General features: G+C 39.3%; 1 protein-coding gene across 1 annotated transcript in view; it reads left to right on the top strand.

Annotated features, from left to right (window-relative positions):
- The window catches only part of Brinp1 (BMP/retinoic acid inducible neural specific 1), a 132,537-nt gene that overhangs the window by 40,669 nt on the left and 65,603 nt on the right, over positions 1-26,265 (top strand). The window contains exon 2 of the mRNA XM_042678734.1: positions 22,292-22,482. Coding sequence (XP_042534668.1) covers positions 22,292-22,482 — 191 coding nt within the window. The remainder of the gene's footprint in view (positions 1-22,291; positions 22,483-26,265) is intronic.

Here is a 26,265-nt window from a genome sequence, read left to right as displayed (position 1 = left end):
TATACTTATAGCTGTTATATACAGTATATATGTGGAAATGTATCTACCTATAAATGCAATATATATGTAAATCTCTGTATAATATAGATAATGTGTGTGTGTGTGTGTGTGTGTGTGTGTGTGTGTGTGTACAGATTTTATTTAGAAAATCTTCCATTTTAAAGGCTGTATTTGTTTCTTGGAGTCATGCCTTGGTGTTTTACGATTCTGAAAATACTCTCTTAAATCTCTAAGTCTTACTTTTAATATTTGCCGATTGATCACGTGATAGATTTAGTGCATATTTTCTTACTTGGTCCTTGGGGGCTAGCTAATCTGTGGTATAGACAGACACACCACACTGCCTCCACTTTATGAAGGACACTGGTGAGCAGTAATTGGAGAGACTTTCCCAGGGTTTCCCAGCAGAAGAATGGGTGTTCCTCCACTCTCTTTCTGTCTTTTGTGAATCAAGGCCAGCTGGGGTTTGAGCCAGTGAAATGGAGCCAGATCCATTGGCAGCAGCCCCTAGACTCTTAAAGGTTCTCTGTAATCCCCACCAAATCTGTCTCTTAGTCACCCTGCTTTAAACGTTTAACTCAGGTTTATTTTCATTCTGTTCTTCCTACCAGAGTGGCTTCCTATCACAGAACCTGCTCTGGAGGGCTAGATCAACTATTGTCTTCCAGTCCCCCATTCACTCTATGGCCTTTCCTTTCTAGACCACCCATGTAGTCTCATGGTTTCTAACATTGCTCCTTCATATTCTTCCCTCAACACAGAGTATTCTTTGCAAAATACAATTCAAATTGTGTCACTTGCAGAGTTCAGTGCCATGCAAGGGCTCTTCATTTATTTCCTAGTAAAACCGACATCCTTCCAGTGACCAACAATGGCTGAAAGGTCAGACTTGTATTTATTTCTGGTGTTCCTTCCCATCACTCCTTGTTTCTTGTTGACCAGTCTTCTGTTGTCCCCAGCAGATACTTTTGTACGAACGGTTGTTGACTTAGCTCACTCTTCTACTGCTTCAGGTATTTCCTCAGATCTCATGTTCTCCGTGAGACCAAAATTGACTGTCCCATATAAAATTATTTTAATCAATCAATTTATTTATCTATTTATTTTTGTTGGTTCTGGGTTTTGAACTTTGGGCCAGGGTGCTGTCCCTGAGTGCTTCAGCTCAAGGCTAGTGCTCTACCACTTGAGCCACAGCGCCACTTACGGTTCTCTGATCGTTTATTGGAGAAAAGAATCTCATGGACTTTCCTGCCCAGGCTGTCTTTGAATCTCGATCCTCAGATCTCAGCCTCCTGAGTAGTTAGGATTACAGACATGAGCCACTGGTTCCTAGTTATTTTATTTTTTAATCCTGGTCCTGGGGCTTGAATTCAGGGCCTGGGTGTTGTCTCTGAGCTTTTCCCTTCCAAGCTAGCGATCTACCACTTGAGCTACAGCTCCACTACTGGCTGTTTGGTGATTTATTAGAGATAAGACCCTCAAGAACTTTACTGCCCTGTCTGGCTTTGATTTGCAATCCTCAGATCTCAGCCTCAGGAAGAGCTAAGGTTACAGGTGTGAGCCACTGGTGTACCATCTATCTAAAATTAAATCCTTGTTTGCCAATGTATCTAGTTTCTCTTACCCTCCATCTTTCTTTCTCTTTTTATAATCTTTTAACTATTTGGCTTAAATAATGATTATTATTTGTTTTATAAAGTAAATGTCATCATGAAATATCTATAATTATTTTCTTTACTGGTATATCTGAAATAACTTAGAACATTATCAGCTACTTGTAAATATTTGCTGAATATATTTCTGAGTGAATTAATGAAAGATTAATTAATTGGATTGATGAATGATGTGCCAAGTGGAGAGACCAAGGATTTCAGAATTCACACATATCTGACGTCTCTTCCTGGCCCCTGTAGCTCTGAGACTATGCAAAAATTATGCAGCCTGTGGCGCTGCTATTTCTATATTTTGGAAACAGAGTAACTAAAAATCTCTACCACAGAGGGAAGCCCTGGGGTTAAACCAGGATATTTGAGATGTGCTTTGTATACCAGATGTGTTTTATATAAGCATTAGTGTAGAAAAGATATTAGGAAGAGGGAGAATGGAATAAGACAAAGAAACAGTGACCAGCAGGGATTAGAAGACAAACTCCAGTAATCTTAAGGTAAGCAGTAGAGGATATAAGAGTCTAATGAAATGAGGTGGAAGGTATTCAAGGCAACAAATGTCTTATGGCCCTGAGGAAAGAGAGGGAGACAAAAATAGTCCACAAGTGTTAATATGAAATCTGAAGCTTGCAAGTCACTACATTCCAACAAGGCCCAACTGATATTGATAAGTTCTGAGTGACTGATGGGGGTAAAACCCACGTGTAATAGAACTGGATTTCACATTCACAATTCTGAGGAAGATGGCTTATGGATAATGAGGTAGTTCTCATCATGTAAGAGCACTTCTACGTGGACGGCACTTTATAATCTTGACTCTAACAGGAAACCTGTGGAGAGAGGATCTTTAGGATTCTTCCTGCCCAGAGAATTCAGTGAACTCTGCACAATGAGCACATTGCAATGCTGCTTATGTTTTGTATTGAGATATAAGTCACAAGCAAACTTCCACACGGAAGCAGGATCTTATTTTGGTCTTGATGAATGGGAGTTACAAACATGACAATATTGTGAGCACCTACTAAATGATCACTACAATTAGACTCGTGTGATTAACCATTTAAATATTAAGACAATGCTGTTGTTTTTTCAGAGTCTATGTTGTAGTGCAAACTAGGCCCAGGCATGGAAAATATGTGAAAAAGACAATAATGTATTAATAAATGGATAAAATCACATAAACTGATAATCTACAAACAAATAGATCAAATGAAACAATCTTAGATAGCAACACAAAAGCCCCAAGTAATGATAATTGAATAATAAGATAGGTACTATTTTAGCGTTTGTACTTTCCTGAAATGGTTATCCTAAGATTTGTGCAACACGGGACAGGTTACAAATGCAGAATATCAATGTGTTCCTTCTTTTTTGAAGACTGAGAAAGGCCAATGTGATAAAAAACAAAAAGCAGCTAAGGAGAGAATGAAAGAGGATGAAATTGGAGAGAGAAACAGAGAGAAATACATATAAGCTCTAGGAAAGACTGTTTTACACTAATTAACTTAGTGATTGCTCAAATTCTTTCTGACTAATTTTGCTTACCATGTTAGTCTTCTAAGTCTCATTACTGATTCTTCTCATTTTTAGTCTATAGATTTTAGAACACCTGGAATTTTAGTTGTCAGGACTCTTTTCTAGGTATGCTAATGTTCTGGTGATTTTTTTTTTTTTTTTTTGGTCGGTCATGGAGCTTGAACTCTGGGCTCAAGGTGAGCACTCTACTACTTGAGCCACAGTACCACTTCCAGTTTTCTAGTGGTTTATTGGAGATAAGAGTCTCATGGACTTTCCTGCCCGGGCTGGCTTTGAACCTCCACCCTCAGATCTCAGCCTCTTGAGTAGCTAGGATTACAGGCGTGAGTCATCCATGCTCCCCATTCTGGTGATTTTATCTACCCTTGTTGATCCTCATGGCCTTATGGATTCTATACTAATAGCTCACATTTGTATCTCCAGGCTAGACAAATGCCCTGCGTTTCAAACTCATGGTTCAATAATTTAACAACCTTTATGTCAAATTGAGATTCTTGTTTCTTTCTTCAAATATGTTCCTCTACCAAACTTTCCATGTTCATCTAACAGTATCTGCTGTTGGCCCCATTATCTGAATCACAAGTCAGGAAATATTCTGATTCTTCTCTTCCTTTTATACTTCATTTCATCAGATCCACTGGCTGTGTACTTACCGGAGATCCTTCCAGTGTTGTATTCATTTTTCATACAGGTTCAGATCACTAGGTTTCGAATGGTTGACTGCAGTGGTCTGTCTTTTAGCATCTCTCCTTCCAATTTATCACCTGTCTTCAGCTCTTCTCAGCATAACAACTCGGGAGGTCTTTTGGCAATGTGATGCAGGTCCTGTCACCCTTCCCAGAGCTCTCCAGGGACATTTTTATCTTAATACAGAATTCAAAAGCTTTGTTGTGGCCACTTGATTCTATGTCATGTAGCCTCTGGTACCTCTGGTCCTCTCCAAAATGTCCATTTGATTATTTTTCAATTAATTTCACTTTCAACTCTCTCAGATTATTGAGAATTTTCCCCTGGTTCTTCCTTTGCCCCGGATGGAATAGTTATATCTAAACATTCCCCATTCTGTAAGAAAAGTTTTCATATTCTCTTTCTACCCCTGGTACTTTCTGTACCCTTGGTTTGCCTTAAGGTTTCCCTGAGCCTTGCAGTGTGGAATATTTTGATGCACAAGTACTAGTGTATTCATTGTGTGTTTCTCCTGCTAGAATGTAAGTTCTCAAAGTTCAGTGGTTTTCCTGACCTTCTCATTGATAACTCTATCATCTGTGTTTAGCATGGCATCTCAAATATGGTAAGTATTCAGAACTGCCTAAATGAATGGCTATATGGGAACTCATGAGCAAGAGAGAGAGAGGCATAATCATCTTTCCTCAATTTTTAAGAACTTATTATATGCCAGGTCTTATGCTAAGAATACCTGAACAAGGCACCCTCTTTCATTCTCATGAAGAGCACACCATGTATCTGCGATAGAGAGACAGTAAATAGACAGTCTTTGTACAGAATAATACAAGATTTGGGGACATACATTGAAAGCAATGTAGAGGAAGTGCTTTTCCAGTGGACAAACCCGAAAGTTAGTGTATTGTACAGTTGATGACTTTAAAAGCAAAGCAAAACTAAATACAACGAGACTTCTGAGGGGAAGGGAAAACTAGAGGTCAAAAGTTGCTAGAGAAGTAAGACAGATATGAGAAAGACAGAGCCTAAAATGTATCCTACTCAGAGTGGAGACATTTGGGTCACATTTAGGTAATGAGTACTCTCTGAAATTTCCTATGAAAGTGAAAACATGTTGAATATGAGTGGTATCGGTCGGGATGAGACTATGGAAAAAATTGGAATTGACTGTCATAGGCGCAGAATAATAGAGTTAAGAGCAGGGAATTTGAAATTGCCCTCTGATGTAAGGAATGTTGAATATAGATTATATATATATATATATATGTATATATATATATATATGTATATATGAATGAATGAAATGGGACTCGTGACTGCTTTCCAATAATCAAAAAAAGATGCTAGAAAGATACTATAAGCCAACTCACACTTTAAATAGATGATTTGGCTGGCATGTTGAGGAAGAATTGTAAGGTTGTCAAGGTAGAAGCTGGGCGGGTAGCATTTGTGCTGCTGTGGGTCTTGGCAAAGAACTTCACTTTGTTTAATCCCACAAGATGTTTTTCCTGCAGATCTCTGGTCATAGTAGACATGTTACTGATTGGAACAGGGAGAAAATGAAAGCACTAAGGTGTTAAGGATTAATTCAAAAATTCTTCACTTCTGAGGATTTAATTGCCACTTCTGCCTACGCACGGAACAAGGCACAGGAATAAATAGAAACAGGAAGTCACTAGGTAATTTGGAAGCAGAGTTCTAAGGTAACTTGCCAGACTCCAGGGGCTCAGTGTTGGCAGTGAAATACGCTGATTGCGGGAGAGCCTGGGAACATGGGTGTTCTCATGCTGTGAAGAAGAGAAGAGTCATTCATAAACCATTTGTAATGCACTCATTTATTCAAGGATTGTTTGTTGGGTATTTTATACATTCCAGACAATGTACTAAGAGCTGAGAAAAAAATGGATACCCCATTGGAAGGAAATCTTCTATGTAATGGAGATGGGTGGCAATACAACTGTCATCTAGGAAAAATAATCACTAGCTGTGTTTAGGGGTCAGGGAGGAAACTGAGTGGGCTTTCAGAAGGTGGCTGAGGTGCCCTGTAAGAGTGACTTCCAGGCCTAGGTTGAGAAGCAGAATAGGGAATGGGGTGGGAATAGGAGCTTGGGGTGGAGGTACAAAGTCAAGAAGACTCCAGAAGTTCTTCAGTCCTGGTGCTCTCAGTTCTGTTCTGCAGAGGAGACACCAGGAGTTTGTTAGAAAGTCAGAGGTTGAGACTCAGAGTTGCTCAGTTTTGAGTCAATTCTTAAAATGTATTCCTACCCGATTACAATATAGGCGGCCTAACCCCTCACTTCTAAAATGTGCAGATGAGACTCCTTATCTGACTTATGAAATAGCATCCCCTCTGAACAATACCTTAATAATAATAAAACTATATATATATATATATATATACATATATTTTGAAGAAGTGCAGATGGATTTGAACCTGTTCATTTTCAAATTGTGCTCTTTTGTCAAGAAGTTAGGCTAGTGAAGGGAAAGACAGGACTGGCAAATAACTCTATCCACTGAGAATTTCTACCTACAAGAACTTTGCTGATTTTATAACATGATTTTATATTATATTATATTTATATTATATATTATCTTTTGTGTTTTCTCCAGAAAAAGGAAAGCTCTTTGACTATAGTGTTTACTCTTCGTTCCTAAAATAAAAACAGAATTATGATTATATTTCTTACACAATTATTTAAAAGAATAAATTAATGAAACAAATGTTCTGTATTTAAACAAAAGCTTGAAGGCTTCTAATGTAAACCACCTGTCTACTGTGCAGGTGGGAAAACAGAAACCCATTTGTAGGATCATGACTTTTCTCATTGGTCCAGATTTTGTTAGATTTGGAATGTCGTTTCCCATAGTCCAGTGTTGAGGTCTCCTTTCAGCCTTTAATGACGCTAAAATATTGACAAAAGCTTTTGTAGAAAGTTTAAGAGGTAAGTGAGAAATATGAATTGGTTAAGAACAATACAAATAAAGTCAATGAAAATTTGCTTGCTAGGCAGAATCTTGGATTTAGAGTAATACTAAATTGAATCGGTTGTACATATAGCAATGCAAAGATTGAAGCCTCTGTTGGCAGCTCTCAGCCTAAGTTTCTTCTGTGAAATGGGTTTAAAGATGAAACTGCAAATCTAGATGAGAAAGAGAGGGTGGAGAGAGAGACAGAGACAGAGGGGGTGGAGAGAAAAGGAAGAGAGGGAGAGGAGAGGGAAAGAAGCAATGGGGAAGGAGAGAGCAAAAGGGGAAAGTGAGAGAAAGGAAGAAGAGAAGAGAGAGGGATATAGAGAAATGGAAAAGAGGAAGGAGAGAAGGAAGAGGAAGGAGAGACTGGGTGAGAGAAAGGAAAAGGGAAAGCAAGGGGGTGATAGAGGGAGATGGAGAGAGGCAGAGATGGAGATGAGGAGCAAGAGAAAGAAGAGAAAGAAGGGTAAGAGGGAGATGGAAAGACAGAAAAGAAAGAGGGAGAAGAGGAGGGAGAGAGGGAGAGAGAAAAAGGGAGAGGGGGAAGAGGAAGAGTATTGTTCTTTCTCTACTCCCTTCTGGAAAGTACCACATGAGCTTTCAGAAGCGTTGTTACTAGACACTGGCTTTTGGACTCATTTTAGTATACAAGAAAGAATAGTCAAAATTCAGACTCTCCATAGTTTTATGATGACAGAACTAGAGGTGTGCACCTATCAATATATTTTTGGAGTATTGGTCAAGTGTGACTCAGAGCTGCAAAGCCTGAGTAGGTAATCCGTTCTGTAACTGTTATTCATTGTCTCAGTGTGCCTGTGGCAGATTGAGACAAATGTCTGGCTCATAACAATGACTAGCTCCTGACAGACACATTTCTACTTCTCCTGAGTAGTCAGAAGATAGAGCTGGATGTTCTACATATTTTTCCCCTTAAAAATTTGTCTAACACATACTCTCTCTTAATGGGTGGCAACAGTTAACCCTTTCTAATCACTTGGATTCTGAATCCTTCCCATCAGCATATTTGCCTATTAATTATGCAAATGATGCTTCAATAAAGACCGGGATTTCTCAGTGTGCCAGATCAGCCTCTTCTGTTCTGCTAGGAAGAAAGAGCTTACTTTCTTGAGCAGGGATTTATTTACCTGCCTGGCAGTGATGTCTGGTTATTGTTGGCTGTAGCATGTGGAGTCAACTTTGGAGGTCACTGCAAGTCATCAGATCCCAGGTTGGAAATCTGGCATGTGTCTTTTCTTTTTTGTGATGTTCAAACAATCAAATACTTCTAAGAATGCTTTAAATGCCCTCCAGGGAATTTTTAAATTACCTCACTGTATCAGTCCTACTTAAATGTTTTCCCTTTAACTCAGGAGTGATCACTTTTTAAAATTATGTACTTATATATATATATATTATAAAAAATATTTTATATTTATTACATGTTGTATATATTTATATATTATTTATTACATAATATAATAATACATTTCTATATTATTTATATAATGTTTACTTTTATTACATACTTTATATATTATAAAAATTATATATTTTTAATTTTTTTCTCTAATGCAAATTTAAACAATGATTCCTCTTTAGACTTAAAATTGTTCCAATGTAATTACAGCACTTGGGAGCCTGAAATGGGACGATTGCTAGGTTAAGGCCAACCTAGGTTACATAGTAAGTTCATGGCCAATCTAGAAAGATCCTGTCTCAAAAACAAACAGGAACAACAACAAAAATGAAAGATAAAACATAAAGTTGCTCCAATAAAGCTATTTTTGAAAACATTCTTATTTTTAAAATTTTCTTTAGCCAAAAGTTTTCAAATATTCTTGTAACAGGGAACTGTTTTGCCAAAAAATAAATAAAACAGAATATAGTGAGCAAACAAAAATTATTCTGAATCTATTGATCATTTAGTTGCTCCATTTATAAATCTTTAATCTGGCATCCTTGATTGCTTTTTTAGAGTACAGTTTGACTGAGCAGGTCAACAGCTAAATCAGGATCAGCATGTTTTCTCCTATAAAGGGTCGAATCATGAACATTGAGACTTTGTGGGCTTTATTGGGGTCACACTGCAGGTTTGCCACTCTGCATTGCAATTCAAAAGCAATCTTAGACAAAGCCACATTTACTCAAATGAATGTGATTGTTTTATAGTTTGTCCACTCATGAGCTCATTAGTTTTTAACGACTTGATGGTCCTAGATCCCCAGTTCCTGATATAGGGCCAAAAATTTAATGAATGTGTATAAAAATGAGTTGAAGAAAAGTATATTTGTTAACTCACTTAACGCAGGCAAAGGAAGGTTTCTAAATAAGAAAATGGAAGAATGGTCTAGCTGAGAATCTAAAGGCAGAAGTACAATACGAACTCTAAAATATTTTAGCAAAAGAAAGAAATGGCTTTACTTGCTAAGGGAAAAGTTGTTTAAGTTTTTTCCTAAAAGGATGTACCACAGCAGAGGGCAACAAGCAGAAGCCTGATGTTCAAGAGCCAAATTTTCAAACCAGTACTGCTTGTTGACAGCCGAGTGTCTCTGAGAAAATTATCTCTCCTCTCAGAGTCTCTGTATTTCCATCTGGAGATTGAAAGCAGTGGTGAAGAGAGTCACTGTGCTTCCTTGGAGCTTTTAAATTTTGTGATCTGAAAGAGAAAATTCATCTAATTGCAATATTTAATGGGATTTATGATAATTGGAAAATAATTGCTGCTCCAAACTTTTATTAATCTATATTTAGTTATGAGTCATGCTTTCACAATGGATGCTTTGGAAATAAGCAGGGCGACAAATCGTGTAAACAGAATTTTAAATATTTTATTTATATGCAGTTCGTTTAATCCCGGGAGCCCATAGGCATATTAAGATCATTTAAAATATCCATTAAAAGTTATGTGTTTGACGACAAACTACCTTTTAAGAGTGCCTTGCCAAAGGATAAATAGATAACATTTATTGAGTAGCTTCTAGTACCAGATTAATTGAATTCATTATGATTCATCCTTCCAGCAACCCTGCAAGGTAAGTACTAAGATTTCTGTTGCTCTTAAGGAAGAAGTTCAGAGATCCTAAGGATCTACACAGGGTCACTTCAGCTCTCTGCTGGGATTCAGAGCCAGATCTATCTGGCTGTAAAATTTGGGTTTGTCCCATGATTCCTCAGTGTCTTGGGGAAAGGACCTCTTTGTATGCCCTTTTCAGATGCTCAGGGGATAAGCCTTTGTTGGGTTTTGACCTCAGGTGTTTCTTCTGTGGAGTGTGGCAGGGAATTTTGGGTAAGAATTTGGGAGAATCAACGACCCTTCTCCATACCTATGGTGACTCTAGAATGAGCAAAGGAGGCAGCAGTGGGAAGAAGCAGGGCAGAGACTTCTGTGGCAGTCCTGGCTGGATTTGGCCAAGTGGCTTGTACTGCCTTGGCTTCCTTTTCCTCTGCTTGTGATGTGATGGCCAATTGCCTCCATCTTCTAAGTTCTTGGAAAGATTTTAAAATAAAACCTCTATAGCAGAGATTTGTAACAGACTTCACATATGCTAATCATGAGATCGGGTGGTGACCTACATTGAATTTCAGTTGGAAATACTGAATCTGTCCCCCTGACTGTTCCTTCGTGCTGGGACCTGAGAAAGCCACTGTCTTAATCTGGATCTGGATTCTCAGGTGTGAAACAACACGGTTGCCTTGGATGATCCCTCTGAAGGTCCTTCCTTCCAGATATTTCTGGTTCTGTGTGGGAAGAGATTATACAATCACCTTCAGTGCCTGGGGTCTGCTGGATAAAGAACAGCCACAGTGAAAATGAAGCAAGAGAGTGCCAAGCATCCTTGGTTCCAATTCTGTCCTCATGAACCCTCTGTTCCCAGTATCTATGCTCCATTAGAATCTCTCTTGTTTGTATGGCACAATGCTCATGTAACATGAACATAGCTCAAGCCCCTGAGTTGCTCTACTTTTTCTTCTCCAGGAGGAAGGCAAAGCTTACTTCCAGCATTCTTTCTCTGGATCAGATTCTTCCCTTTCTCTGAACTTTGTTCCCTTAAGAACCTCCAGAGCCATCGTGAGAATAAAAGTGTCATGACTTAAATCATCACACTTTGAAAATTAGACTTATATGCGAACCACAGGAAGAATTATTTTGTTCTATAAAGTCAGTCTTTGTCTTTGCTTGGAATTAAAACAGCACTACTCATAATCACACTTTCAGAGGTAGTCCTTTCCTTCCCCTCCCTCCCTCCCTCCTTCCTTCCCTCCCTCCCTCCCTCCAATCCTTCCTTCCTTCCTTCCCTCTCTCCCTCCCTCCCTCCCTCCTTCCTTCCTTCCTTCCTTCCTTCCTTCCTTCCTTCCTTCCTTCCTTCCTTCCTTCCTTCCTTCCTTCCTTCCTTCCTTCTTTCCTTCCTTTTCTTTTTAGTTTTCTTCTCCTGGGTCGACAGGCTCAAAGGGAACTGCTTAGATGGTAAAGCTTCTCAGCCGGCCCTCTCACTTAGGTTCTGGGGCAGGAATGCAGGCAGGAGACTTGGCACCAACACCCTTATTCGTTAAAATGCATCATTTCTACTTCACATGTGCCCTTGGCTTCACCTTTCTCTGAGCTGGCTGGGGATCTGCAGGGAGGGACTGGAATCAGCAGGCAAGAGCAATGCCCTCGTTCGCTCCTCCTCTCAGCTCAGTGATTTCATCTCCTTCCTCTCCTTCGCTGTGATTCCCCTTGTTTATCTCTGGGGATAATTTGCTGCTCACAATAATAGAAGCATTTCCCAGGATTCTCCTCCATCACCCTGATACACAGAGGCTTCCTTTTTTTTTTTTTTTAATTCCAGTTGCAAATGATTAGTTAATACAACCAAAGGGATAAGTCATCCAGGAATAAACAAAATGCAAGCATCCCATAACTGTAATCAATCATTTTTTCAACAAACATTTAGTGGGGGCACAGAGTCTATAAAATATTCTAAAATGAAACCTTGGATGAAGTCAGACCACCACCAGAGAAGCACATAGCTTAGATGATAATGTATTTGACCTCCCAGAATTGCCATGCTGACAGTGCTTCCCAATCTGCATTTAACTGCCTCAGGCAAGTCAGATTCACTTGGGGGTACTTTTTGGGTGAGGATGTCACTTGACAGTACTAGCTAGCTGATGCAGAGAGTGGAGATGTTTGCACCTCACTGTGAAGATCCCACAGATCTACATTTCTCCAGCCATTGTGAACCATAACTCTACTGCCTGACTTCAGTGTTTTTTTCTTTTGGGCAGGAATTTCCCTTTGTCCTTTGAAAGCACGGAACCTCAGAGGTGCTGGTAGTTGGTGTTCATTGAGTTTCAGGATTTGACAGAATGCATTTGTATGTCATTTTAACCCAAACTTTTTTTTCCTCCACATTTATCCCTTTCTATTAACTATTTCTCTGCATTCAAAGCTTTTAAGATAAGTGTTTTTGAAAAAAACAAAAACAAAACCTCCAACTTTGTCTGCAGGGAAATCAAATTTAATAAACAAATAAGACATAAAACATATATTGTGAAAAAGAGGGGAAAAAACCCTTTACCTATTCAGAGGTCATTAGTAGCCTCAGTTGTCTAGGAAATAACAGGAAATGATCATGAATCCAGATCATGTGGACTAGAAGACCTGGACTTGCTTCCTTACCCCTTTTCACAGATGAGGAAACCAAATGCACATTTTCATTCAACAGAAGCATCAAAATCGTAAATGTTTCCTTTGCAACTAATAAGAAATACTAAGAACAGCAGCAGCAGCTAAACATAACTCACACTCTGTTACCATTTACAAAGAAATCTTGCAGCATCATTTAACTCTCTTAGGATAGTGTTTGGATCCATGTAGTTGTAGTATGTAAGTTATTATTCTAATACTTAAACTCAATCTTAATAGTTTCAATACATTTCAAAAGAATCAAATCCACTTTCCTTCCAAGTTCTATCTACTAGCAGTTTTTTCTTTTGTTTTGTTTTTTGTTTTTGCAATCTTTTTTTTTATTGTGAAAATACCGTACAGAGGGGTTACAATTACATGAGCAAGGTCATGAGTACATTTCTTATCATGCACTAGCAGCTTTTAAAAGAGCATATAACTGCTTCTCCCTTTGTGTCCAACCACCCAGCCAGAGTCACCAAAACTTCCTATTGGAGCCTCTCATATAATTATAATGTCAATGATAATGCCAGAAATACCTTTAACGCTCCTATTTTATTGAGGGCTGCTTTTGTACTAGGTACTGAGCTTTGTGATTTAATGTAATCTCAAATCCATTTGCCTAAGGTACCTTTCATTTAGGCTTTGTGGAATCGAAGCAGTAGATAGCAGAGTGGGGCTGTAAACCAGGATTTGTTACCTCTGGACCCTGGTCTGAAGGAGACAGGGTTGAATATGAACTAGCTCCATCACCACCTCATTTCACAGGTGGAGGCAAGGATATTCAGGAGGGGAAAATTCAGGAGGGGAAATACCTTTTAAGAACATGGAGCCAGATCTCCCTAGTATTTTTTTGTTCCTTTTCCCTCTTTAGTACAGTGAGACAGAGAGAGAGAGAGAGAGAGAGAGAGAGAGAGAGAGAGAGAGAGAGAGAGAGAGAGAGAGAGAGAGAGAGAGAGAGAGAGGAGACAAAGACAGATGAGACAGGATGAACGCAAGAACATGAGTATATGTGTGCACAGGAGAGCGTAGAGTAGTGAAGATAAAGAACAGTTCTTATAAGGGAAATGCTTAGTTTTAAAATTTAAAAAAAAGACCTATTTTTTTCTCTCAGTCTCATCTTAATCCCTGCCCCCCTGGCTCCTGTCTTCTTGAATTCTGGATCCCTTGTCATCACCAGCCCTCCTGCCTCCAGCCCCCCTTGCGGGATGGGTCTTGCTACAGACACCCCATGCCTTCCATCCAAGATCCTCTTTTTTTTTTTAATCTAAGCCTAATTGGTTCACCTACCCTGCTGGGATGCTTAATTGGCGGAGTATATTCTGCCGATCTTACACCATTGTGAGCTCTGCATCACCTCCAAGGGGAATTTGTTTGCTCTGTGGATTCAGAAGGAAACGTATTTATGTTGTGCTCAATGCATTAGGAATTCACATGAAATTATTCCTGGGCCAGCAGATCAATCGGATATGGCAAGCAAAGCTTCCTTGCTTGCTTTTCCATATTTCCATTTTGCTTGTTTTCAGGTGGCAGGGTACATGAAAGGGTTCTGCACTTGAAGTCAGGAACACTAGGCTCTGACTTAGTCCTAATGGTCTTCTCCTGTCTGGTTTTGGACAATCTCTTGGCATTCAGCCTTCCTATTCGTGAACTGTTTTGATTTGATAGTTACTATGAATGGAGTCAGAATGAAGCTTTTAGAAGATACATATAATCTGTGAGCCAAATCAGACCAACAAAATGTTTTTGTCTGTCATGAGGTTTGAACTCTGGATCTGGGTACTGTCCCTGAGCTCTTCAGCTCAAGGTGAACACTCTACTACTTGAGCCACAGTGGCACTTTCGGTTTTCTGGTGGTTAATTGGAGATAAGAGCTTCTGGGACTTTCCTGGCTTTGAACTGTGATCCTCAGATCTCAGCCTCTTGAGTAGCTAGGACTACAGGTGTGAGCCACTGGGACCTGGCTTGCTACTCATCTTTATACATAAAATTTTATTGGAACACAGCCATCCACTTATTTATATATTATCTATTGCTGCTTCATATCATAGGGTGCTTGGCAAAAAGGCCTCAAGTATTTACTATGACAACATTTTTACATGAAAATTTTTTCCTCCCTTTTTTTTCATGTCTGTTCAACTTCTTTTCACTTTTCATGTGGCTTAGAATTTTAAAATGAGAAGACTTTGCCAAGGCCAGAAAGCCTTTAGAGATCGATGTCTACCCCCTTTCAGAGATTCTTACCATCATCCTGTCTTTTATCTCAACTTTTCTACTCATCTATTTATTTAATCTTGCTTCCTACTTGGCAGGAGTACATTCCTACCTCAAGACCCTTGAACTTGAACTTGCTGCTTCTTCATCTTAATGTTTTCTTCCACCCCTAGAGGGCCACAGGGTCTTTCCTCCTCCTCCTCCCCTTCTTCCTCCTCCTTCTCCTCCTCCTCCTCTTTCATGTGAGTTTTTGTTTTGTTTTGTTTTGGTTTTTTTGGGTCCAGTCGTGGGCCTGAACTCTGGGCCTGGGCGCTGTCCCTCAGCTCTTCAGCTCAAGGCTAGCGCTCTACCACTTGAGCCACAACACCACTTCTGGCTTTTTTTTCTTTTTGCTTATGGGGTGCTGAGGAATGGAACCCAGAGCCTCATGCATACAAGGCAAGCGCTCTACCACTGAGCCACCTTCCCAGCCCCAGTGTGAGTTTTTTTTTGTAAAGATATTGTACAGAGAGGTACAGTTACACGAGTAAGGTAATGAGTACATTTCCTATGGAACATCATTACCCCCGCCTTTATTTTTCCCCTATCATCCGTCTCCCCACAAAAGTTCTAAAGTTCGTTTCAACACAGTGTCTTGTATGCCTCATTGTTAAAATGGGTCAACCTGTTTCTTTATTTCAGCATTTTGTTATTTCCCTTCAAGTATCTCTTCAAAGACCACACAATCAGAAAGAGCTTTTCAGACCTCTATATAAAACAGACCCTCTGTGCCTTTGGACATTCCCTTCTTTATTCTATTTGTCTAGGTGAATTTCTTTCCCTGACACATGTTGGTTTCAGAGCATCACTTTATCAGTCTTGTTTACTGCCCTGTCCTTAGGACCAGACAAAATAGTCAGTACTGAATTTTTTGATTTGCCAGTTCCTTGCTTTTGGCTTCAATGTTTCTATCTACTTCAGAATAGATCTAAGTGTTCTTACCAAGGGGATCTTGGTAAAGAATTCCATGGTGATGGCATGAGGATGGCAGTGTTTGCTTCACATCACTTGAATGGTTATAGATCACCTGAACTCCATCATTATAGCAGTTTATAGTCCAGATTGTTGACGACTAACAACAGTGATTACAGGCTGAAATCTAAGCACATAGCTTGACAGTCCTTTAGTCTGTAGTCCCTAAGGTAACTGCTTTTACATCTTACCTTTTACATGTACCTGTGGCTGTGCACATGTGCATACATACACACACACAACACACACATACAAACACATAAGTTCTGTCCAACATCTCACCATCTTCCATTGTTACCCACTTCAAACGAATAACTTATTCTTCCTGAAATACCTTCCATCCATCTTTGGTTTAATGTTGTTGCTTTCAAACTTCATCTTCTACAGGTGGATTTCTAGCCATTTCCACTTGCACTCACTCAATTCTCCAGACTATGCCAGCGACCCTTCTCTTGGTTCTCTGCATGATTTTTTTGGTACTGGTACTGCGGACGCTGTCCCTGAATTTTATTGCTCAAGGCTAGCACTCTGCCACTTGAGCCACAGATCTACTCTGGCATTTTTGGTGGTTAATTGGAGATAAGTGTCTCATTGACTTTCCTGCCTGGGCTGGCTTCCGATTGCAATTCTCAGCTCTCAGCCTCCTGACTAGCTAGGATTATAGGTATGAGCCACTAACACCTGGCTTTCTGCATGATTTTATGTTTTACTTTAAATTTTATTGTAAAGGTGATGTATGGAAGGGGTTACAGCTACATAAGTAAGATAATGAGTATATTTCTTTTTGAACATTGTTATGCACTCTCTCATTTCTTCCTACTTCCCCAATACATCTCCCCCCCACAAGTTGTAAAGTTCATTTCCAACATAGCATCCGGTGAGTATCACTGTTGAATTGGTTCACCTTTTGTCCCCCTGTTTCTGTGATTCCCTTCCCTTCCACAAATCAGATAAATTTATATTCAAAACAAGGGTACAGAACTCTAAAACAGTGACAACAGGGAATAAATCAAAGTAGAAAAAAGAAAAAAGTAATAACTGTAAACAGTAAAAAAAAAAAAAAAACAACCAGAAAACCTTTTTGTTTCCATTTCTTAGGAGTTCATTTCAATAAGCATCCTTTTATATGGTCGCACACACCTAGCTATTGAGTCATTATGATCCTCTCCTAAGAATATCCTCCTTTGTTCTCAGTGTGCAGATGCTTAATTAATCATGTCCAAGTGTAATTATTTGTCTTTTACTATCCATTGGATTGACTTGTAGATTTATAGACATATTCTAATTATTTAAAATAAGGAAACCCATGCAGCCTATATTTCTTTGGGTCTGGCTTACTTTGCTTAAAATATTTTTTTCCAAATCTTCCCATTTCCTTTTGAATGGGGCAATGCCATTCTTTCTGATGCAATCATAGAATTCCATTGTGTACATGTACCATATTTTCTTGATCCATTCATCTACTAAGGGGCATATAGGTTGATTGCAGGTCTGAGACATGGTAAATGCTGCAGTGAAATGGTTGTGCTGGTGGCATTAGGGGAAGATGGTTTGTGGTCATGTAGGTAAATGCCCAGGAGTGGGATTGCTGGGTCATAGGGAAGATCTGTTTAGTCTTTTGAGAAACCTCCATATTGCTTTTCAGAGTGGTTGAATTAGTTTACATTCCCACGAACAGTGTAGTAGTGTTTCCTTTTGGCTACATCCCCACCAGCATCTCTTATTATTAGTTTTCTTCATAATGGCCATTCTAACTGGAATGGGGTGGAATCTCAACGTTGTTTTGATCTGCATTTCTTATATGGTGAGAGATGTTGAACACTTCTTCCTATGTCTATTGGCCATTCTTATTTCTTCTTCAGGGAAGTCCCTCTGTAAGTCTTTAGCCCATTTATTCATTGAGTTGTTGTATCTTTGAGGATTTGTTTTTGAAGAGTTTAATTTTTGGAGCTCTAAGTGAAATTTAGATATGAGTCCCATTTCTTATTCTGATGTATAGCTAGTGAAGATCTTCTCCCACTCTGTAGGCTTTCTATTTATCTTGCTATCTATGTCCTTTTGCCATGCAAAAACTCTTCAGCTTGATGAAATCCCATTTATCCAGCCTTCACTGCCCATACACAAGCTCGCTGCAGAATTCTGTATGTTTTTTTTAAAAAACTAACATTGCAATAGCAGATGGTAGTTTTCTTTTTTCTTTCTTTTTTCTTGACAAGGTGATGTACAGAGGGGTTACAGTTACATAAATAAGGTAATAAGTATACATTTCTTGTCTAATTTGCAGATGGTAGTTTTTTATTTAATAAGTTTTTAATTGTGAGAATACTGTACAGAGGAGGGGTTATAGTTACATGAACAAGGTAATGAGTACATTTCTTATCAAGCATTGTTGTCTCCTTTGTTGTTGTTGTTTTTTGTTAAGCAATAGCATGCCTGCTTTGGGAAGCATGAACTCTGTCCATGGTGCTGAGCAAGCAGGCTCATTAGGACCTTACCTGGTCCTAATGGTTTATAATATCTGTTTCCAAGCTTATTCCAAGGATCTGGTTCCATGCTCAGCTTGTCATACGCATTCTTTCATGAGGGTCTTGCATCAGCTCTAGGGGGAGGAATTGCCTTCCTTCCTTCTTTTGTTCTTTCCTTCCAAGAAATAGATATAATGAATGAAAACAGAAAGGAAGGAAGGGAGGGAGAGAGGGAGGGAAGGAGGGAAGAAAGAAAGGAAGAAAAGAAGGGAGAGAAGAAAGAAAGAAGGAAAGAAAGAAAGAAAGAAAGAAAGAAAGAAAGAAAGAAAGAAAGAAGAAAGAAGGAAAGAAGGAAGAAAAGAAAGAAAGAAAAAGAAAGAAGGAAAGAAAGAAGGAAAGAAAGAAGGAAGAAAAGAAAGAAAGAAAGAAAGAACTAATTCATGGCTCTGTAATTTATTGGGGGTGGTCCCATCTCATTAGGTTGATATTGATTTACAAGATTTTTATATTCTCTTGCTCAAGATATATGTTACAAGAGAGACTTAAGAATAAGGATAATTAGGATATAGCTTTTCTACGCACAGTTCTACCAGTGACTAGTTGGGTAATTTTTAGCAAGTTGCTTGATCTCTCTGAATTATATATAAATATTAATTTGGAACAATATTGGCATGATAATATGAAAATAAGAGCAAACTAATGAGTAAGTTCTAAATAGATATCATATATACAATATATATTTTATATAACTGTATATTTAAAATATATATGCATAACATATCTATCTATTTTCAAAATTTTGTGTGCATGTACATTTTATGGGTAAGCTATTGAGGAAAGATTCTTCGCCTCAGATGCATTTTGCAATTCTCACAGCCACATGCTTCTCACCAATGACTGCTCAAGAAGTCAAAAACATCAGTCCACAATTTAATAACTGAAATAGCACTATTATAGAACATTCTCCAGGGGTTGGGGACCTGAGTGCATTCTCTCTGGGTCTTTCATGGGCCTAAGTTCTGAGGATTCAGTGGGAAGGGTCTGTTTATCAGTTCATATACCTAGTCACTCTTGGGATTGACTTGTGACACGAGGTCCTTGAAAACTATGGGCTTCAGAGTTCTCTTGGGTGCTTGCTCTGTGGTTCTCTCCACGGGCTTCAAGCAACATGGCATGAATGAGTAAGTAAGAGATCAAGAATGAGAGTGAGAACCAGAGAGAGAAAAAAGAAGGAAACCACGGTGACTCAGTCCTATAATCCTAGCTACTCTGGAGTCTGAGATTTACGAACTGCAGTGTGAAGCCAACTTAGGCAGGAAAGTCTTTGAGACTCTTTATCTCCCACATCTAGAAGTAGATCTGAGTCAAGTGATAGAGTGCTAACCTTGAGCAAAAAATGCTCAGGGTCAGTGCCCAGGCCTTGTGTTCAAACCCCAAGGCTGGCTCAGAAAATTAAAAAAAAGAAAGAACCATCACAACCATCAAAATCATCACTAGATGGGATTGGGAAGGTGGCTCAGTAATAGAGTGCTTGCATGCATGAGGCCCTGGGTTGGATTCCTCAGCACCACATAAGCAGAAAAAGCTGGAAGTGGCACTGTGGCTCAAGTGGCAGAGTGCTAGCCTTGAGCTGAAGAGCTGAGGGACAGCGCCCAGGCCCAGAGTTCAAGCCCCATAACCGACAAACACAAAACAAAACAAAACATAAACATCACTGGAGAGCAATAGAGAACAGATGAAAATGTCAGCATTTTGCAGCCTAACCATAAAGGTGGCGTTCCATCACTTCAAGTTGGTAATATTGGTCTCATTGGGACTCATTTCACAAGCTCCCCATCACGTGCATACAGCTGTCTGTCAGCCAGTCCCTCTCTGTGAACTCTGGTTGCACACTGGCTTCATCCCATTCCCTCTTTACTTCCTTCTTCAGACTCCTCTTCTGCTCTGCTCTTTGCCTAGCACATTCTGAATCCCCCTATTGCTTGCTCTGCTCCTGCAGTTGCCTTGATGTGGCTATTAAAAAAAAAAACTTTGTCTAAATCCTCTGTAGATTTCAAACCTGGAGTCTTCGAAGGCCTCTTCTCTACAGATTCCTTCAGGGGCCTGAGGCACCTGTGCTCCACATTCTGTATTCTATAGCCCTTAATTTATGATAAACTGGAAAAGCTTTGTCTTACCTGACAGACTGTGCTTTTCTTAATGATCACCTCACAGGTGACTGTCAGGGCTCTGTTGAGCACAGTTGATTGGCTCAAGTGCCTATCATATAGAAGTTGAACTACGTGAAGAGCTATGAAGTGAGATTTCTTATGCAGAAAAAGATTCTAAGTACTGAAGCCTGGAGATATATTCTGATTCCAGCCTTCTTTTAGATCCTGTTTTTGGTGATCCAGGGGTCAAACTCTGCCACTGAATTACAGGAGCATGTTCTGTCCTGATTCCTACCCTGTTTCCTTCAGCACCCCCTCCCGTTCTTTTGCCCTATGGCCCTTTCTTCATTTGTCTCTCCCATACTGTGGCAGGAGAAAGAGACCTTTTCATTAAACTCTGGTTCTCATCATTTATCTAGACTGACCTTATGGACCCTTGGATAGTCTGTTTTTCTCAAGGGACTGAGACTATGTAACTCAAGCAAGTTGGTCTCTCCAGGGGAGTTTCATCGTGGTAAGAAGGGAGACTGTTATCTAAGGCAAAGCAATCTGAACCAAGTCCTATTATATTTCAGTGTGCATGCTCTTGTTCACTGTCTTGACACCTTTAATAACTTGAATGTACATACCTGGGAATTTGTGAGGAAAGAAAGTTATAAAACAGTAACTTCACATTAGGTCAGTGCCTTTCAGTTTCCAGAGGTATCATTTTACATTGTCTTTCCTGTGATCCCTGCACCAATAGGAGGAAATAGATGCCATGAATTGGATTTTTATAGATGAAGAAATGTAGGTTGAGAGAAAGGATATGCTTTGCCTAACTTTGCACCACCTAAATTTCAAGTGGCTCTGAGAGACACAGACAAGACCTGGCATGTTCTGGACACCAAAGAGACTTAGATTCCCAAATTCAATGATTCTTCTGTCTTTATTGTCTCCGTCATTTACTGATGATGGAAAAATTACACTTGAATCATAGCATCATCAGAGCATGGTTTAATTTCTTCCAAATAGTAAGTACTCAGTCAATTCATCCTTGAATTTTGGATATAAAAGAGCTCTAGAGTTAAAGCTTAGTTTCTGAAATGTCATGGATTGATTTCAGGTGGTTTCATGCCTTAGGTCTTATTCATTATTGTACATCTTGCCTCCTTCTCTTGTAACTCCCCTTCCTCCTTCTCTGCTCTATTTATTCATCCATCAACTATTGTTATGATTATTTCTATATAACAGGTACTTAAGTGTTTACAGAGGCAGGGCACAGAGTACTCGAGGAGATTCTATCACCATAGTGTCAATTAGCCTGGAGAATGTGATAAACCAGCAAATAGAGAAGGATGGAGAGAAAGTTCCTATGAGTTGAAGCAGAGTTAGTAGATCCCTGACACACTCCTGATTTGATATAGTTAGGTAAGAAATGAGATGTGCTATTCTTCTGCAGTATGAAAATATCTAGCTCATAGTCCCAGTCATCATCATCATCATCATCATCATCATCACTACTCTTTCTTTAAACTCAGCCTCTACCTGGAACCTAGCAAAAGTGACTTTTTTTTACTTCTCTCTCCCTTTTGTTAATGTTTTTTATTGTGAAAATACTGTACAGAGGGGTTACAGTTACATGAGCAAGGTAATGAGTATATTTCTTATCCAGCTTTGTTGCCTCCACCTTTGTTTTCCCCCTACCATCCCTTCAACTACAACCCCCCATCCCCACCCCTCCCCACCCCACCCCCGCCACTGAGGTGCAGTATCTCAATGATGAGAGTAGCACCCAATAACTGTCTGCTGGCTGAAAAGCCTTGTTAGGCAAACATTGAAAGTAATCTAGACACTCTCACCTAAGGTGATACCCACAGGGATGGTTGGATGGGCTTTAACTCAGAAACCGAAAGTTGAAGAGTATTGCTTATCTCCCCTGCCCAGGGAGTTTGCCCGTTGGAAGGTGAGGAATACAGCCATTGAAAGGAGAGATCTGGTCCGTCATCCACTGCCCCTCATGCCGGAGTTTCAAAGGAGCATCCGTCTGCTTGGCAGGAGACCCACAACTCAGCAGTTCATCGATACCATCATCAAAAAGTACGGCACCCATCTCCTCATCTCTGCTACATTGGGAGGTAGGTCAGTAGCCACTAGACAATATCTCTGCCATGATTCTGGATTTTGGGTGTGAGGAGAATAGAATGTCCCATCAGCACCACCTTTTTTTCTGGAGGAGGGGAAGTGTCTTTCTACCACTGGATATTACTCAAAATATATATTGCTTTGAGAACGGTATTGCCTTAATTATACCCATATCTTCATAGATCTTTCAGGTCAATGGGAAAGTCAAATTTAAATATTTACTAACTTTTGCAGTCATATGCCTGTTTTTTTTTTTTTAAGTTGGTTTTGTTTTGTTTGGCATTGTCACTGTTAATAGTGATTAATCTGATCATTGTTTTTGTCTCTTTGGGATGCAATTTAATCCCAGGGGGGAAAACAAATCAAATTTTAGATGTTATTCAGGGACTTGCTTTTGCTTGTTTAAGTCTACCTTAGGGGCTGACATCTGTTTTGAGATATGATTTTTAAAATGAGCTATCATTTGTATCCCGTTTGGCTTGGAATATAGCCCAGTTGCTTTGCTCTAGCCAACCTTCCACACCCTCCATACAACAACCACACCGTCTTTGAGGGAATGAGACAAAGGAGCTAAATAAAACAGAGTAGAGTAATGCAAAGACAATTGGGAGATGGTACAGACCAATAGGGAGATGACATTCGGAACCTTAAGGGAATTACCTGTGTGCATCATTTGATATTATGAGCTACAGTTCTTTAGGCATCAGATCTTTTTTATTTTCCACAGTGGCTTGGTCCACTGAACTTCCCAAAACCCCACTGGTGACATAGCACCTTTTCAGAAAGTTGCAAAGGTGAATTTAGTCATAGCCCATCCCAAGAAGATAACACATTGACAGACACAGAGTAGACTGAAGTATGGTTTTGAACAGGGGATGTTTTCAGAGGAGAGTAAAGCACTGTACACTGTAGCAGTCAGCACAAGCTTCATGGAGGTATTAGCAGTTTAGTTTATCAGGAGCTGGCTAGATAAAGGGTAGAAGCCCCATCTTGGCTTGAGCATACAGTGCATATTCTGAAGAAGATGAGGTGGACACATTGGTTATGTGGAGGTTGTAAGGGGAGATAAATTCACATCGTTCTTACAGTGGTAATAACTAATGACTACTAGCTGTACACCAGGGATCCTATGGTCTGTGGTTTTCACAACAGCAAGTTAAATGGTGCTACTTTGCTGTTCAAATAAGATGAATGGGACCTAGTGGAAGCAGAGCTAATACGTGGAAAAGCTAAATTTTGAAGTTAAGATTTTCTGGCCACAGCAACCTAAACTATATGCCCATCTAGTTATCTAATTCATCTAGTTATCTAGTTCTTCTAGTTACCTAGTTACCTACTAATGGTTTCATTATCCACCTTATTTACACACCAAACTACCCACCCAGTCCAGAAACCAACTAATCAGCATGTAACTATTGTCTGCTGTTTGACTAATCAGATACTAAATTAAATAGGAGTTTGTGTAATCATTAGTATAAATTATACCCTACGGAAAGTGCCACACTGAGTGTAGCAGCAATCTATACCATTTCCTTTAGATGTCTCCCACCCTCCCATCTCACTTGGAAAAAAAATAGGTTGTAAGTAATTCAATTCTTCTATGAAAAGCTGTGCTCCAATTTCAGTCCCTGGAAATTCCAAGTAACAAAGACTTTCCTTTCTTCATGAAATATATTTTTAATTTCTTCAAGGCAAAGTGGTAAATTATTCACAGAGCCTTGTTCTTCTCCTGTTTTTACAACACACATTTTAAAATATGCAAAGCTTTGGATTGAAATCCAGTGTTGGACAGCAGGTTTTAATGTTCACTCTACTCTCTATTCTGAGCAAGGAAGGCAAGGAAAAGGAAGAGATAGATGCATCACTGATCAAATGCTGTGCACCAGAAACTATGTGTGATCTTGTCACATTTTCATTTCATTCATTCTCTCATGAAATGTACTTCCGAGGGCCTCTTACGTGCTGGTAGAGATATGAATGGGGGAGGTTTAGTAAATGAAGAAAAGCCTCTGGGCTTTGATCACTTTGTTTTCTGCCCTTCCCCTAATGTCCATCAGCTTACTGTCACTTCTACAAGTAACTCAGGTTTCTGGCCTTGATTTCCTCTTTTGTAACTAATCATAATAACTATACTTCCATAATGCATGAAACAATGGGTGAAATAAAAGTATTTTGTGTATCTAACAAATTATTGTTATTATGATTATTCTTATTATTATTACTATTGTCATTACATTCTTCTTACAATTATTATTACTATTATTTAATGAAGAAAAAATTGTGTGGGGGGAATCCAGGATGAAAGCTCATTCCTGACACTCACTAGATAAGTAGGAAGAATACAGAAAGTCACTTTTCTGCCTGGATATGTTTTCCTTTCTGTATATATAAAGAAGTGTAGAAAAATGTTAGTTGTTATAGTTTTTTTCCAAGAGCACTGTATTTCTTTTTTTGTTTGTTTATTTGTTTGTTTTTGTCAGTCCTGAGCTTGAACTCAGGCCCTGCACACTATCCCTGAGCTTCTTGTTTTGCTTAAGGCTAGCACTCTACCACTGGAGCCACAGCGCCACTTTTGGCTTTTTCTGTTTATGTAGTGCTGAGGAATTGAACCCAGAGCTTCATGCATGCAAGGCAAGCACTCTACCACTAAGCCACATTCCCAGCCCCAAGAGCGTTGTATTTCACTGAGAAGAAACACTATGATAAGCTATTGAGGTGTCACATAAGTTCCTAAGCACATAATTAAAGAAAATATGAACCTAAAGCTGTCTCATACAGGCAAGAGAATACATTAGTTTGGCTGAGTTTTTGCTTGCTTGCTTGCTTGCTTGCTTCCTCTCCTCTCCTTTCCTCCCCTCCCCTCCCCTCCCCCCCCTTCCCATCCTCTCTTCTCTTGTCCTCGTCTCTCCTCTCTTCTCTATTCTTTCATTTTGCTGGAGATCAAGCCCATGGTCTTCAGCATAGGAAACTCTATGCCATTGAACTACATTTATAGAATTGCCTTTGGAATTTTAAGAAGAAAAATAGGATTAAGGGAAGTATGTCTATGAGAGGTTCATTGACCTGGGCATTTCTAGGATTTCTCAAATTTCTGATGAAATGAGTCTTATTGAGAATGCTTTTAGGACCAATTCTATGCCTGGAGTCCTACATAGGAATATAGGTAGTAAGTTTTCATAGCCTGTCTGAAGATTGTACTTTTTAGCCAGTGGAAATACTTTGAGGCTTGGGTGTCTCTGTGGCATTCATGATTTCAAATGTTGTCCAAGGCAGGTGGGTGAATTAGTTAGTTTATACGAGAATGAACATATATGCATAGTACTCATGTACTCACATTATACTATGTACCTATGTGTGAGCTTTCACAGGTATGCAAATGTGTACATTGCACAGATGCCTGTTTTAACTCATTTGTATATATCTGTGTGTTGTGTAATTATTATCATCTACACCACATTTTGAGAGGCCTTCTTTTTGCTGAGAGGAAGGCTGAGAATAAACCACGGGGGCTCAGAAGAGCAACATTTCCTATTGACTCGAAAGCAAAAGAATCATCCCTCACCTCTTCCTCATCCTGTGTGTGTTCAAGTCTCATTTTTGTTACCATCTGAGGTACTGGAGAGAGTGAGGCAAAACCCCTGGAGGACAGGAAGACTGAGCAAAGCCTATGTGGGGTGAAGAGGCAATTTGTTGAAATGCCCAAGTGGGAAAGAAACTCCAAACAGAACATTCTCTTAATAAACATGAAATTAAGTCTTAATAATGCAGCAAGAAGT

The sequence above is a fragment of the Dipodomys spectabilis genome, unplaced genomic scaffold (genome assembly GCF_019054845.1).
Source record: "Dipodomys spectabilis isolate Male_0828 unplaced genomic scaffold, ASM1905484v1 ptg000046l, whole genome shotgun sequence".
NCBI classification, from domain to species: Eukaryota; Metazoa; Chordata; class Mammalia; order Rodentia; family Heteromyidae; genus Dipodomys; species Dipodomys spectabilis.
This window is presented reverse-complemented; position numbering and strand designations above follow the sequence as displayed.